The 15800-nt window shown below is 33.7% G+C and overlaps 2 protein-coding genes across 2 annotated transcripts; both read right to left on the bottom strand.

Moving 5' to 3' along the window:
* On the bottom strand, positions 1-3716 carry LOC102600629 (nudix hydrolase 8-like). The gene is made up of 9 exons (XM_006359180.2): positions 3335-3716; positions 2251-2510; positions 1931-1996; positions 1667-1804; positions 1483-1560; positions 1328-1378; positions 1198-1232; positions 654-762; positions 1-449 (listed from the first exon to the last, which is right to left on the bottom strand). The coding sequence occupies exons 1-9, from the start codon at positions 3462-3464 to the stop codon at positions 243-245; spliced, it is 1074 nt and encodes a 357-aa protein (XP_006359242.1). The 5' UTR covers positions 3465-3716; the 3' UTR covers positions 1-242.
* A 3766-nt stretch (positions 3717-7482) lies between these two features.
* LOC102600298 (plasma membrane ATPase 1-like) lies at positions 7483-13294 on the bottom strand. The gene is made up of 21 exons (XM_006359179.1): positions 13235-13294; positions 12952-13071; positions 12752-12850; positions 12379-12516; positions 12147-12281; positions 11887-12066; positions 11583-11789; positions 11343-11462; positions 10805-10924; positions 10452-10574; positions 10175-10279; positions 9948-10092; positions 9663-9827; positions 9113-9351; positions 8978-9010; positions 8778-8859; positions 8520-8680; positions 8231-8437; positions 7950-8135; positions 7684-7862; positions 7483-7579 (listed from the first exon to the last, which is right to left on the bottom strand). The coding sequence occupies exons 1-21, from the start codon at positions 13292-13294 to the stop codon at positions 7483-7485; spliced, it is 2901 nt and encodes a 966-aa protein (XP_006359241.1).
* Between the last annotated feature and the right edge of the window lie 2506 nt (positions 13295-15800).

Genomic DNA, 15800 nt, shown 5'->3' with positions numbered 1-15800 from the left:
TGGCAGAAAAACACTTAGAAGTTAAATTAGTCATAAGATAAGAAATATAGATGTTACATATATACAAAGTCCCATGTCCTCAGCAGAAGATATATACACTATATATTAACTCCCTGACTTTTTTCTTGTTCTTTCTAATACAGGTCATTGATGATCAGTTGGTTTAATATTATGCTTAACTCGATTCATCTCCATCGAAAAGGATATCGAGAGCTAAATTGCATTGCATTCTGATTATGGCGCTAGTTGGCTTTACAGTTTGAATCTGAATCTTCAACCGTGTTGAAGTACAAAGAGGATAGTTTACCATCAAATGTAGAGACTAGTTGATGGACAGATAATCCACAGTAACGCTTTCCAAGCCGAGCAATGCAGATGTCTATGACTTTTTTGAACATGCTATCTGCTTGAATTAGTGGCTGCTCGATGAATTTGACTAGAGGCATCCACTGCATTGTAAAGACAAGCAGCTTAGACATGAATGAAAATGCAACTTATTGTTTCTTAATATTCTTGAGGTTTTATTGTTTCTTTACTCTAGGAGTACTGATAACAGAGAGATACAAGTATATAATATGGATATGATGATCATTGAGATGGAAAGAGAGGAATGTTGAAATGTCTTAAATGACGGATTTGTGAATATCATTTACCTTGGCTGCCTGAATTTCTAGATCATCAACCGCGATTCTTGTTGACAGGGGTCTTAAAAGGCAGACGAAGAATAAATCCGACTTTTCAAAAGCTACATTGTGAGCATGCCTGAAAAAGAACAGATGTTAAATTGAATAATGGTCTGTTCTTCGGAAAATGTAAATCAACAACTAGTGTTAGATAATGCAATCACCGTTTTCACATTCTAATTCATGTGTTTGTACTTGAATAACATGTCTAATAGCTACAAGCAAAATTAGTATTCAAGTTGTATAGTTTTCATTTCGTAAAAAGAACAAAATTTCTACATCAGATTCATCCTTTCTAAAAATGTCTTACAAGAAGCAAGAAGCGAAATACATGATGAATGAAGTTTGGAAACTAGTACTATGTATTTGACCAAGTCTTTTGCTTGGATAATTAAAACGTTGGTATTCGTGTTTCTATTCGTGCTGTTTCTTTTCTCCTATCAGGTAGGAAGGCATAAAATACTGACTTCTCTTCAAAGATAAAATCATGACGTAGAGGACAAACGTTTCTCACCTGAAAGCCATAACCTCCACAAATTCAGTATCAATCTGGAAAGATAACCAGAAAAACCAATAGTTAAGATAGCGAATACTCGTTTTAGATTACATATCTACAGGGAAAATATGTTCCTACGAATACTTACCCCAGTCTCCTCCTTCACTTCTCTCACGATTCCTGTAAAGATCTCCTCCGACTGATATTGGCATTAAAAGATAGAATGAGTTTATGGATTGAGGCAAAGATATCATGTTTCTATATATACTGTTGTTAACAAACAAAATTGTAACCAGAACATACCTCAAGAATGAAACCAGTTGGTATTTTCCATAGGCCTGAAAGAGCTGGTGCAGAATGTTTCTCTTGTACGACAAGCACCTAGAGTAATCATTTCTTATGGTTAAGGGACTATACTAGATGCGATATGTGTAATATTATGGCATGCTCTATATAGTAATTAGGAGTGTCATTTAAAAGCTAATACCTCATTTTTGTCGTTGATCACAAAACCCCCAACTCCAACTTGATGAGATGCATTAGAAGGAAGCATGCAGGGATCATCGGGAAGCCAATATGTCATCATGAGATATCCTCTTTCCGCGTGATGGTATTGAAATCCTTCCTATGAAATTAGTTACTTTAGAGTTTGGCTTGAAAGAAGAATTAGCATCGTAAGCTAAAGGAACATGATATAAACTTTGTTCTTCAAAAAAGCTATCTGTGTTCGGATATTATTAACAGTCTATACCTTTACTGCAATTGGAACCAGATCACATTTCTCGACTGGTAGTTTAAGCCAAACTCCCTTCTTCCCCTGCAGAGTGCAACGTCAATTAGAAACTAGGTGTTCCATGAACTGTAATAATATATTTATGTCTGAAGAAACACTCAGACTGGTGACACCAATCGTCTCCAATCACAAGCCTTTTGGCAATAGGACAAGCCAAACAATGAAAACCCAATAGCTTCCTCGAGATAATCAGTAAACAACATAAAGGTAAATGTAGTTGTGGAATTCTACATAAAGATAAAGAGAGGTCAATATGTTTGTTGCTGCTCAGGAAGTACCTTCATTTTCCAGTGAGACAGTGATTCACGAAGTACAGATGCAAATATATTGGGATTGGATGGTAGTGTTTGTGGATTAATGAGTATTCCTCCATATTCATCATCAGAAGCATCAAGCACTCTTACATCTCTAAGATACAGACCTGAACAATTTTTACCATTTATCTGACAAGAAAATTCGTCAAGTATAAAATTCTCTTTGCTAACTGAACTTGCAGCATCATAAGAAGCACTTGAACGCGAGGCCTTGAGTACAACACCTGGATGTAAAACAGGCAAAAGCCAATATCAATATCGGAAGATGTAACTACTTACACCTCAATCCCAAACATGTCTCAAACTGATATCATCTATTTATGGTATTACCATACGAAATGTTATCGTCTCAGATCTAGGCACTACGTTCTGTAGCAAGCGCAAACATGTCTGTCTTGCCTAATGAAACAGCAAGTGTGCAATCCTCTAAGCTAAAGATGCACTTTGTACTGCCTCATGGTACATTGTTCTACGACAACAACAACTACGCCTCAATCCCAAGCAAGGTGGGGGGCTATATGAATCCTCACCGTCCATGTCACTCCATTAAACTCGTCTAAATCCAATATTACAAGAAATAAAAACTAAGAAAAACACTTTCTCTAGAACAAGTTCTCTACATTTTCTGCTGGATTCAAAAGATTAGTAAACCTCAAAAAGGCAAACATGACTCAAATGGAATAGACTTGGTAAACATGTACAAGCTTATAAAGATCCTCTCAGATAATATTAAAAAAACTGTGAAATTGCACTTTCCTTCCCTTCTTTGTTATGTTACTCGAACTCTTCAAGAATATCGACAGATGCCTGTCCGATCCTCTAAAAGTAGAGTATTTTCAGAGGAACCTACATAGGTGCAACATCATTTTGGAGAGTCCGAACAACATAGCTTCTTTGGTCATAAATTGCAGTAAGAACATTGAATTGGCCTTATGATCTTCTAATTAAACTTAGAAAAATCCAAAAAATCTAAACAGAACATACAATGATGAATGATTAACACTAAAAACACAAAAAAAATCTCATTTTTCCCACATTAGAAAATTACCTCTGCAAGAACATAACTTATGAGTCCCAGTGAGACCAAACCTTAGCTTTGTGTCAAGAAATGAACTTGATTTCATCAGCTCAAAATTAGACAAAAACAATGACTTGGAATCAACCAATTTCAGCTCCATTCTTTCACACACTACAAAAACAAAGCCTTTTTCTTGTCTTTAAACTAACTTCCAGACAGCTCAGTCCAATGAAACCAACTAATTCCCCAAAATTATGGCATCAATTATTAATGGTCTCAAAATCTTGAACTTTATTGACAAAAAAAATAAAATAAAAACTTAAGATTGACAAAAACCCTCGCCAACTACAGAAAAAAAAAAGGATTTCTTGGGCATATTCTACCAATGGGAGAATACTAAAAATCTTGAAGAAATTAACAAGTGAACAAAAGAAAGGGGTATTTAATTAAGGTACAAATATAATACAACCAAAAAAAAGTATCATGGTCTTAGGTGGCAAAATATTGTGGTGGAAAATGAACTTTGATTAAGAATTTTTTTTTTTTTTTGGTTTCCTCGGTGTCCGGAGTCCACATTGGAGCTCCGACTAAATTCGGATTGCGCACTGCAGGGCCATTCGAGGGTGGCGCTCCAATAGGATTTTCTCCATATCCAGGGCTCGAATTCAAGACCTCTGGTTAAGGGTGAAACACTCCTAACAGTGTACCACAATCCATATTGATGATTAAGAAATATTTTATTAAACGACAAATAAGGTGGAAAAGATATTTATGAAGTTATGTTGTTAAGTAGTAACAAATACTCATTGTAAACAGGGAAGTAAATTGAAATTGTCAGGACAGACAATTATGAAGTCACTGTTAGAGAGGAAACATAGAGGAAGACCAAAGATTGATTTGAGTGGATCCAAAGATTAACGAGTCGGTTTCAATTTATTTATTTTACTTTCCTTTTAAGTTAACTTTAAAGAGATCTCTCTTTTACCTTTTCGACATATTTAATATAGTTTTAATAGCATCACAAGAAAATACTTGCTATTAAAAGCTATTTCATTCTTAAAGTAGGAACTCCAAATTTTTATTAAACATGAAATTTCATCATCAAAGTTTGAACTAAGACTTTTGATTAAGAATAAATGTCCCACTATTCTGTTTGGTATACTTCGTGAGGAATGAAATATCTTATTCTCTTAGTTTCATATTTCTTGACCTTTATGAACATAACATATATTTTTTTTAAAAATGTAATTAGAGGTTTATTTTACTAATAATATTATGAAACTTTAAAATTTGAATACTGTATTTTTATATAACTATTTAATATTAAGAATAGTATAAAAATAACGTTCTTAATTTATTGAAGTGAACGAATAAAATAAAACGTCTATTTTTAATGTAGGGGCCAAATAAAATGAATTGGAGAAAGTATTTTGGGACTTGGGAGCTATTTTGCGTGGAAAGCATAACCACACGTGACTTCCAATTATTTGGCGGAGCTCATGGAACATATCTATTTCAAATTTATTATTTATACATTATTAATTTAGTAAAATTACATGTTTTACTCCAAAAAAAATAAAAAATTAAAAGGAACAAGAAGTTAAATAAAACATCTATAATAAACGAAAATGATTGTATTATTAATTTAGCATTTTCTCAGATTTTTTGTTGTTCTTAAAACATGAATCATGCATGAGATGACACATCATATATAATAATGCCAAATGATTATACTTAACAAATAAGTAAGGATAGTGGCGGAATTATGATTTTTAATAAGGTATTTAAAATTTGAAGAAATAAACACACCAACTAATCAAATGAGTTTTATCATCTACTATATATATAAAAATAATTTTAATTATATATAAATAATAGAGTAATATTTTCCGTCTAAAAAAAATTGAATTAACCCTACGGTATGCTGGATCCGTCTCTAGTATGGAGTTGCTTTCCCAACACGTGAAAAATTAAAGTATATTATGTTACGTGTTGCCCTTATTTGTCCAAGTCATCAATGACTAGGTGCCTTATCTTATTATTTGATATATGTCGATATCACTGGCATCCATATAGGAATTAGGAACCATATAATATATGTCCTTCAATGATTAAAATACTTTAAAATATATAAAATTATACTAATAAAATGGTCTTAATTTTATATTACATGTTTGAAGTGGGTTTAAATAATCTCTTACAACAGTTTCTTAGAGGACTTACTTTTGATCTCCGTTAAATACTATAGGTCTATCTTGATCTTCAAGTTAGATTCAGTCTTTCTCTTGAAACGATTCAACAAATTCCAATCACCCTCAAATACTATAGGTCTATCTTGAAGATGTTTTTAAGGAGCAAAATGAATGTACGTGATTGATACCAACCATCCAACTAAGTCAAAAATCACTTTTCGGACCTAACAAAATGAAAATATGTGACCAATACCAATTATCAAACCAACACTCTGTTTGGATCATTGTTACCCATTGTATTGTATTGTATCGTTACTATACCTACGATGTTTGTTTTGATTGTTACTTAAAATGTATTGTATTGTTAAATTTCGTTGTTACGTAACAATGAAAACCCCTATTTTATGGAACAACCGGTTTGGTGTGTTCCCATTGTTACTTAATTTCTTTTTCCAATTATATTTTTACATAATATTTCAAAATACTATTTTACCCTTTACCTTATATTATTTAATTCTAGTCAAACCTCCTACCATAGAATAATTAAGGATATTTTCGTAAATTTATTAATTACAATACAGTACAATACAATCAAACCAAACAATTAAAATGTTATTAAACAACAACAAACAATACAGTCTAACCAAACATTGTATTTACCATACAGTACAGTACAGTACAATACAATACAATACATTATGTAACAATGAGTAACAATGATCCAAACAGAATGTAAGTAAAAAATCACCTTCCGGACTAATAAATTAAGTAATTCCATTCTGAGTTCGTTAATCCAAAATGTTGATTTTGGTCATAACTTCCCAAAATTCAAACAACACATAACAAGTATTTAGCTTTACTCCAAAATCTGTTATAATTCAGTAATCTATTCCATGAGTCTTTCATTACATCAACCTAACATATAGCATAGTAACTGAATCTCTTTTTAGTGCTTCTTGCTTTCTTCTTGTCACAGCTTCTGTAGACTCTCAAAAGAATTAACAAAGGGACTAACTCAAACTTGCACTTTGCTGCAGCATACATAATGTAGTTTGAAAAAAGCTTGGTTTATTTGACAAATTGAGCAAATGATAAAAACTAAAACTGCAAACGAAAACAAGGCGAAGAATTCCACAAATGAGAAAAGGGGAATGATATCCGAAGGCTCTCCTCTCGTTACACGGTGTAATGCGGATTGACATGATCAACATCTAATCCTCTAAGCTTTGCAAATGACTCTACCTTCCCTTTAAGTGTGTGAAGTTCCCTCAACTTTACATAATATTTCAAAATACTATTTTACCCTTTACCTTATATTATTTAATTCTAGTCAAACCTCCTACCATAGAATAATTAAGGATATTTTCGTAAATTTATTAATTACAATACAGTACAATACAATCAAACCAAACAATTAAAATGTTATTAAACAACAACAAACAATACAGTCTAACCAAACATTGTATTTACCATACAGTACAGTACAGTACAATACAATACAATACATTATGTAACAATGAGTAACAATGATCCAAACAGAATGTAAGTAAAAAATCACCTTCCGGACTAATAAATTAAGTAATTCCATTCTGAGTTCGTTAATCCAAAATGTTGATTTTGGTCATAACTTCCCAAAATTCAAACAACACATAACAAGTATTTAGCTTTACTCCAAAATCTGTTATAATTCAGTAATCTATTCCATGAGTCTTTCATTACATCAACCTAACATATAGCATAGTAACTGAATCTCTTTTTAGTGCTTCTTGCTTTCTTCTTGTCACAGCTTCTGTAGACTCTCAAAAGAATTAACAAAGGGACTAACTCAAACTTGCACTTTGCTGCAGCATACATAATGTAGTTTGAAAAAAGCTTGGTTTATTTGACAAATTGAGCAAATGATAAAAACTAAAACTGCAAACGAAAACAAGGCGAAGAATTCCACAAATGAGAAAAGGGGAATGATATCCGAAGGCTCTCCTCTCGTTACACGGTGTAATGCGGATTGACATGATCAACATCTAATCCTCTAAGCTTTGCAAATGACTCTACCTTCCCTTTAAGTGTGTGAAGTTCCCTCAACCTGTTAAGTAGAACGATACAATTAAAAGATCGATAACAATCAAATGTAGGCAAGTTAAGCTTCTAATTTGAGATTATAAGGTTGAAAGGAACAAGGGTGTTTACCTTGCAATATCTGCGCGCCTTTTTGCTTCCTCAGCCATTACACTGATCTCCCTGAAAGTGTAATTCTCTGGAAATGTTTTAGTTTCTACTGATTGAAGGCCATGAATTGTCCTCTGTTCAGCAGCCCATGCTGCTTCGCGAGCTTCCTTACCAAAGTCCTTTCTGTTGGTGAAAGCCGTCTGATAAATGCAAATACGTTACATTATATGTATGTCTAGAATCAAAGTAATGTGTGGCCTTGTGAAGAACGATATGAAGTTGCTTACCTTTTGGTTCAGTAGTAAGCCCCACGCTCTACCACTGAGAGCATATCGAACAGCAAATTTGATGGGATCAAGGAGAAAATATGTAATAATATTAAACAACCAAATCACACCGGTCCATCTCCATCCAATCTTCTCAATCCCAGCAAATTTAACAGATGTAACCATAGCAGACATAAAAGTTGCAACCTGCAATAGAAATGAGGAGCGAAAATGAGACCCCTATAGATAAATCGCGTGTTGGTCCACTAGATGAAAGGAGAATGAAGAAGGGAAATACTTACCAACTGAGCAACAATAAAGGCAACAACAAGGAGTAGGCCAGGTCTTTCCATGAATGACCATCCTCGGGACCGTGTAACAAAGATCAATGCTTGGCTGATGGTGCTAACTTGGAGATATACAGCTGAAGCTAGTTTTGCATTTAGAGAATCTGTGATGACCTTATTTTCTGGAATATGTTTGTTGAAATCTGTCACGTGAAAGGCGTTCTGAAGAAAAATGAACATGATCAGCTTAATTCATTGTTCAATAGTTAATCCAAGTTGCATAGATGTAACAAGGGGCAAGTACCGCGAAGAAGCTGGTCTCAAAAGTTAAATAGAAGAATAAAGCGGTCATCAAGGCGAGGTAACTGCCTAGCACAATTCCTATTGCAAATATTTCACTGAGCTTCCAACTGTCAGGAAGTGGAGATGGCTTCACTCTGTCCTTGGATATAGTCATGATTGTTCCTGCAAACAATTTACGATTGTTCTATTAACAAACGAAGAATATAATATCATCAATCTTGCAAAGTTATGAAATGACAAGACGCGTGTGAGCCCTCACCGTCATTAAGAATGGCAATGACAAGAACCATAAACGGGGGAAAATTGAATTTCCAAAATGCAGTCAGCAACATGAATCCTAACTGTTTGATCATCACAAACATGAGTTACATTTTGCAAAAGAGAGGAAGGAATATGTTCTCCTTCTTTTATCGCGCATATAGTTTAGGTTCCAGAATGTAATGACTAAGGGTAACTTACCACAATACGGATTGTGATGGACACTGCATATATCTGGACAAATGAAAGATTAAGAATTAGTACCATGTAAAGATATACTTAAAAGTACTAGTTTAATTTTCTCTGTGGGATGAAGTAAGTGAAATTAGTATTAACTGTGTAATTTTTCATCCTCTGGAAAATGGCACGGCTTGTCAATACAGCATGGATAATAACACTTAATCCTGGTTCAGTCAGAACTATATCTGAAGCACCCCGAGCTGCATCTGTTGCATCTGCTACAGCAATGCCTATATCGGCTTTCTTCAGTGCAGGTGCATCATTTACTCCATCACCAGTCATACCACAAATGTGTTTCCTGCTTTGTAAGATTCTCACGATTTCGTACTTGTGCTCTGCAAGGAGTAATATATACAGATTATGATACATAATAAAGATTTCAAAGACTCTACTCCCTCCGTTTCAATTTATTTGTCTGGTTTGACTTGCACTAAGATTAAGAAAGTAAAGAAGAGTTTTGAATCTTGGGATCTTATATATGTAGAATGTACTAAAATGTCCTTGAATCTTGTGGTCATAAACATGTCAGGTGGAAAACTGAAAACTAAAAGTTGCCGAAAAAGGAAAGAGACATTCTTTTGTAAATGTACTATAAAGAAAGTCAGACAAACAAATTGAAACATAGGGAGTAATTTGTTCTACTTACCAGGAAAGACACCGGCAAATCCATCAGCGCTTTCAATGAGTTCTTCAATTGGAAGGACTGCAGCTGAGGAATCCTTTTGTTCTCCAAGCAAAAATGATGAAGGATACATGTTCGTTCCCATCCCAAGACGTCTCCCAGTTTCTTTACCTATAGCTAACTGGTCACCTGGTAATAATTCCACAAGTCAGCTAGAATATGAGTCCAAACACCAGTTGAGGATTAACAGCTGTTTTGCATTATAGCGAGAAAAGTTAACAAAGTAAAGGGACTATCTGTTGAGCAAACCTGTAATCATCTTAACACTAACTCCAAGTTCAAGAGCTCTTCTAATTGTTTCAGCACTGTCATGACGTGGTGGATCGAATAGAGGGAGAAGACCAACAAATTCCCAAAGGCCACCAGGACTATCCTTTGTACCTTCTGGTACTTCCTATACGAAGAATAAACTCACAACAGTCATCATCTTGTAAATAACAACTTCACTGAAATTGACAAGTCAGTGGCCTAAGTACCTGGCGAGCGACTGCAAGTGATCGAAGCCCACGCTCAGCAAACTTATCTATCACTGAATGTACTCTATTTTTAATGTCTGATTTGTTCCAAGCCAGATTCAAAATCTAAAAGTTGCAGAGAATATATGATCAGAAGAGTTTAATAAGTGTTGGAATAACTTTGAGTAGTGCATTCCACCGTTGTGATGGATACGAACCAAAAATCACAATTTTAACTGTCAGGTGCTCTAAATTGACTGAAAACTGATATTAATTATAAAAGGCATACAGCCTCTACCTGCTCTGGAGCACCTTTGCTCACTCTGTGCATTTTACCGGCGCTGTCTAGGTAGGTAAGAGCTGTCCTCTTATCAGTTGGATTGAATGGAAGGAAATGAACCTCTGTGATACCAGCTCGTGCCTTCCATGAAAATCAGTCAAATAGAACAATATTAGTCTTTTTCACAGTAACAAATTGATAAAAGAGTTGCATAAAAGTTTAGTAGCTAAAGAGAGACTTGCATGAGAGGGTGGGTTCTTGTCCACTCAAATGCATCAGAAATGCTTTAAAAAAGTTCTATATAGAAGTGTACATTTTTTCAAGTTGCTTGAGGACGAAGAGAGTAAAAGCCGAACAGTTGCAGCATGTACCTCCTTAGGGTCAGCAAGCATGGATACTATCGCAGTATCAATTGCATCTTGGTTCTCCAGCCTGGAAGCTCTGGCAGCCATCAAAACTACCATATCCTTTTCAACATCTTTCGCGAAAACCTACAAAATTCGATTGAAATCAACAACTTTTGGTTCACAAAATGCACTGATCAGTGATCAATATAGCTTGATGAAAAACTTCTGGTTGCTCAGGACAAATGCAATAGATGAATCTAAGGACTGTCTTATGCCATGAGGTGAAGGTTGTAATTTTATATCGCTATTCAACTAGTTTTGACATTTTGATTTCTCAAGGCAACACAATAAAAAAAAGTTACCAAATAAGTACTGATTATATCACATTTTTGCACTATCAGTACAATAGGATTTCTGATGTGTTCCAGAATCGATTTTGCAAAGGTGAATAGACATTCCCATCTATTCTTTATCGTTACGAGACTATACTTATGATAGTGTCAGTTTAGTTTTAGTGATGCACATCTAACAAAAAGCTTTAAAAAGAGGATTTAAGGATCACCTCAATCAGATTTTTGTCCACTGATAATTTGTTTAAAGTTAGAGTGCCAGTTTTGTCACTGCACAAGACATCCATCCCCGCCATCTCCTCTATAGCTGTCATTCTCTTTGTGATAGCTCCCTTCATTTATATGTGGTATCAGTTACTTGTCAGTTATTAAAATTTTCAAATACTCTAGAAACATTTTAAACTTTCTTCATATCTACAAAATTGATATATTACACCGAGAACTCAACACACCTGCTGAGATAATCGATGAGAACCAATTGCCATAGTTACGGAGAGAACTGTTGGCATGGCAATGGGAATTCCACCAATGAGCAGAACAAGAAGGCTGTCAACAGCTTCACGAGGATGTCGATGTTGTCCCCCAAATATTACAATGAGCTCAATGATCATACCAGTTGCAATTGAGCAGATGCAAAAGTTACCAATAGAAGTTAATACCTGAAACCATCAAATAAGATTAGTTATGACTAGTACAGTATTATGGCTTTCGGTCCTAGCATAAAGGAATTACGAGTAGAATATATGTGCTCCTCACCTTCTGAAAATGTCCAACGTGTGTAGTATTTTCCACGAGATGAGCAGCCTTTCCAAAGAAAGTGTGAACTCCGGTAGCAATAACAACAGCTTCTATTTCACCTTGTTTACATGTTGACCCAGAGTATACACCATCACCGGGATTTTTGGTAACTGGAAGTGACTCTCCTGTAAGAGCAGACTGCAGGGAAACATGCTTAATTAAACACCAGTCATTCAGGCCGAGTTGCTTGTGACATAGACCAATGATTCAACTGATACCTGATCAATTTTCAATGGATCACCGTTAAGTAGACGTGCATCAGCTGGAATTATATCCCCGAGTTTTATGCTAATGATGTCTCCAGGAACCAACACAGCTGCATCCTCTTCATTCCATTTCCCATCCCGTAAAACCTGATACATATGAATGAATATTCTTGGACTATTGATCTATTGCAAACTTAATAACTACATGAAGAGGCCATGGTTTTCGAGCTACTTATTATCTGACCTTGGCTTTTGGAGCTAACCGAGCCATAAGAGCAGCAGCCGCATTTCCAGCGTTATTCTCTTCCATAAAACTAATTGTTGAGTTTATGATAAGTAGTGCAACAATGCCAACAAAGTCTTGATAATCAACTCCCTTGTGCTGTAACAAAAAATAATACAACAAACATCAGTTATTACTAAATTCTTGTATGATCTTGAAGACGACAACAACAACAATGTACCCAGTGTAAATCCCACAAGTGGAGTCTGAGGAGGGTAGGATGTACGCAGACCTTAACCCTACCTTTGCAGGGTAGAGAGGTTGTTTCCGAAAGACCCTTGACTCAAAAAAAAGTTAATTAATGCAAATGTGTAGCAAACACAAAGTAATGTACCTTTCCATGTGGAAGAAAAAGAGCCATGATTGCAGCTGCTTCCATTACCCATGAAAGAGGATTCCACATGAATCCCAAAAACTTCAGTATTTTACTCTCCTGTCAAATGCAGGGTGGAAAAGATATATATATTTAGATATACAAATTAGAAAAATTTCTTCTAAGGAGGAAAAGGATTGTATATATTGAAGATGAGAGACCTTTTTCTCTTCGAGTTTGTTATGACCAAACACATTTAAACGTTTCTCAACCTCCGCGGAGTTGAGTCCCTCTTCTGTACATTTCAGATTCTCAAAAACCTCCTTAATAGGAATGTTTTCCTGTCAAGTGAATATACAATAGATTAAGTTCAGAACATTCTCATTAACAGTTTTTTTCATCACGACTAATACTTGTATCGAGAATTAGACACAATACATTAATTAGTCTGCATCATATAGTACAAGTCATTGCTTTGTAGTAATACTTAAAACTAAATTTTACCAGATCCACAGTCTCATTGTTGATAGCCTCCAGAGTAGTGGTTGTCTTTTCTGTGCCCATGCTAAGTTCAATTGATTGAACCCCTCAGCCAACAATTAGTAAAAGATCTACATTTTGGAAAATGCATGTTCCATTAAATCACTTTTAACATAAACCTTGCAAGAGATTGAAGAATATGAATGGTAAACAAGACGTATACAGACTCACATTATCGGTGTAATTTTACATGTTGTAACAGGTCATTTACCATGTTTTGCAATCTATGCTTGCTATAAAAAGTTATCTGTAATTACTTTTACATGACCTGACAAATGTAAAACTTTTTACAGCTGAAATAACATCAAGACTATTCGATTAAAAAGGTTTATTTTGCCTTAACTTTAGCTAAATAACAATATAACATATGATAATTTTTCATTAAACCAACTGTTTAATCTTTGAGAGTATACTTTAAAGCTACACACAAATTTCTGTAGCTCAAAATTCTAAATGCATCAGATTCTAGCACTTATTCATGAAAATGTATTATTCATAACAAATAGCAAACGATAAACATTCTTGAAAGAGTTGAACTTATACTACTATCACATTTAAACTAGGCCAAGTATCTTATACTACTGTCAGTGTATATAACTTAAATCGTTGTTGAGAAAACAACTACAGGGGATTTCTAGTGCATGAAGAAAAAGCATACCGCGGTGAATTGAGAGAGGAAGGAGGAATGAAGTAGATATCTCCATGGAATAAATAAGGGAAAAACAGCATTGTTTGTATCTTTAACAAAATGCATTGGGAATTTCTCAAATGACAACACATAATGAGTTACTATACTAAGCTTCTAAAGCTCCGTCAACAAAGCATTCATGCCTCTCTTCTTTCACTTTTTTTTTTTTTTTTTTTGCATTTTACGGTTGTTGTTATTACCATAGGAAGGAGCAAAGAAATTACAAATTCAATGTGTGATAATAAAATCAAACAACCAAGTGCATTAGGTAACATACTTGTCCAGTAAATAATTTATCATTTTATATCTATTTTTGTTGGGAATATCATTAACTAATAAAAATGTGCTCTTTCTAATAGCTTAACTTTTAGATAAGTTGGTCACACACTTCAACATGATGTTAGAGCAGGCAAGAGAAAGCATTCATGCCCCTCTTTTTTCCCTTTTTTTTTTTTTTTTTTTTGCATTTTACGGTTGTTGTTATTACCATAGGAAGGAGCAAAGAAATTACAAATTCAATGTGTGATAATAAAATCAAACAACCAAGTGCATTAGGTAACATACTTGTCCAGTAAATAATTTATCATTTTATATCTATTTTTGTTGGGAATATCATTAACTAATAAAAATGTGCTCTTTCTAATAGCTTAACTTTTAGATAAGTTGGTCACACACTTCAACATGATGTTAGAGCAGGCAAGAGTTCTGAAATTGAATCTCACCACCGGCCAAATTAAAAGGAATTTCCACTTTGTGCTATCTCTAACAACTTTAATCCCTAAAGTAATTTGAAATTTTGATTTCAAACTTTTTTTAAGAAAGAAAAATTAAAACTTAGACAAATAAGTTTATATTTATTTTTCAAAAAAGTTCATAATTTAAATTTTACAAAAATTAAATTAAATTGAATGCTCGGCACGAAGAGATTAAATATACAATGTTGAAAAATTATATTAAAGAATAGTTAATTACTATTATTGACAATTTATTGGACTAGTCGATCTTTGTAAAATTTTATTAATTTGAAAGTTTATAATAGTATGTAATCACTAGTATTTATTTATAAAAGAAACATAGTCTAGCAATACGGCGTTTTAAGATATTCAACACCTTCTTTATAAATTATGATTTGCTCATTTAATAAGATAGTAAAAAATAGAAAAGTTTGATAGTTTTCACAAATTATTGTATTTCATATTTATGAGAAAAACTACAACTATGTCCAAATAAGATTTCTAACTTCAAATCAACCTGAATTCAGATCAATGATTAAAAATCATGTCCAAATAGTGCCTACTTAGATTTTTTTGCATAAAATGAGAAAATTTAAGTTTTTCGAATTTGAGCCTTTATTATGAAATTACTTTTGTAGAAATAGTTTTACCCCAATACGAAACTTGTCGGACAAATGATTAAGAATTTGAAATTTATTAAATATACAAGAACCTCAGATTAGTATATAATAATAATTGAGTTCACAATTAAAAATTTACCCTGCTTATAGTTGATATTTACAATCTTTTGTGTCCATCCAATACATATTCATGAATCAATCAAACATATCTTGCTACATAAAACATATTCTAACAATTTTGAAATCCTTTTTATTTAATTATTCATCTTTGTCTAGAGATATTTTTTATTTGGTGCCTAAGTGACAAGAACAATAACAATATTGTACTTGCAATCAATTAGGAGTATCTAGTAAGATCACTATCTCCAAAGAATACCACTTAAATGATAGTACAAAACGTAGTGAGTTGTACACAGTTGTACCTTCTTGTTATATAAAATATTTTAAGAGAAAGTTACGGATATATATACATCTAATAATAAGTTTAT

The sequence above is a fragment of the Solanum tuberosum genome, unplaced genomic scaffold (assembly GCF_000226075.1).
Source record: "Solanum tuberosum cultivar DM 1-3 516 R44 unplaced genomic scaffold, SolTub_3.0 scf00292, whole genome shotgun sequence".
Classification (NCBI taxonomy): Eukaryota; Viridiplantae; Streptophyta; class Magnoliopsida; order Solanales; family Solanaceae; genus Solanum; species Solanum tuberosum.
The sequence above is the reverse complement of the archived record's forward strand: the minus strand, read 5'-3'. Positions and strand labels throughout refer to the sequence as shown.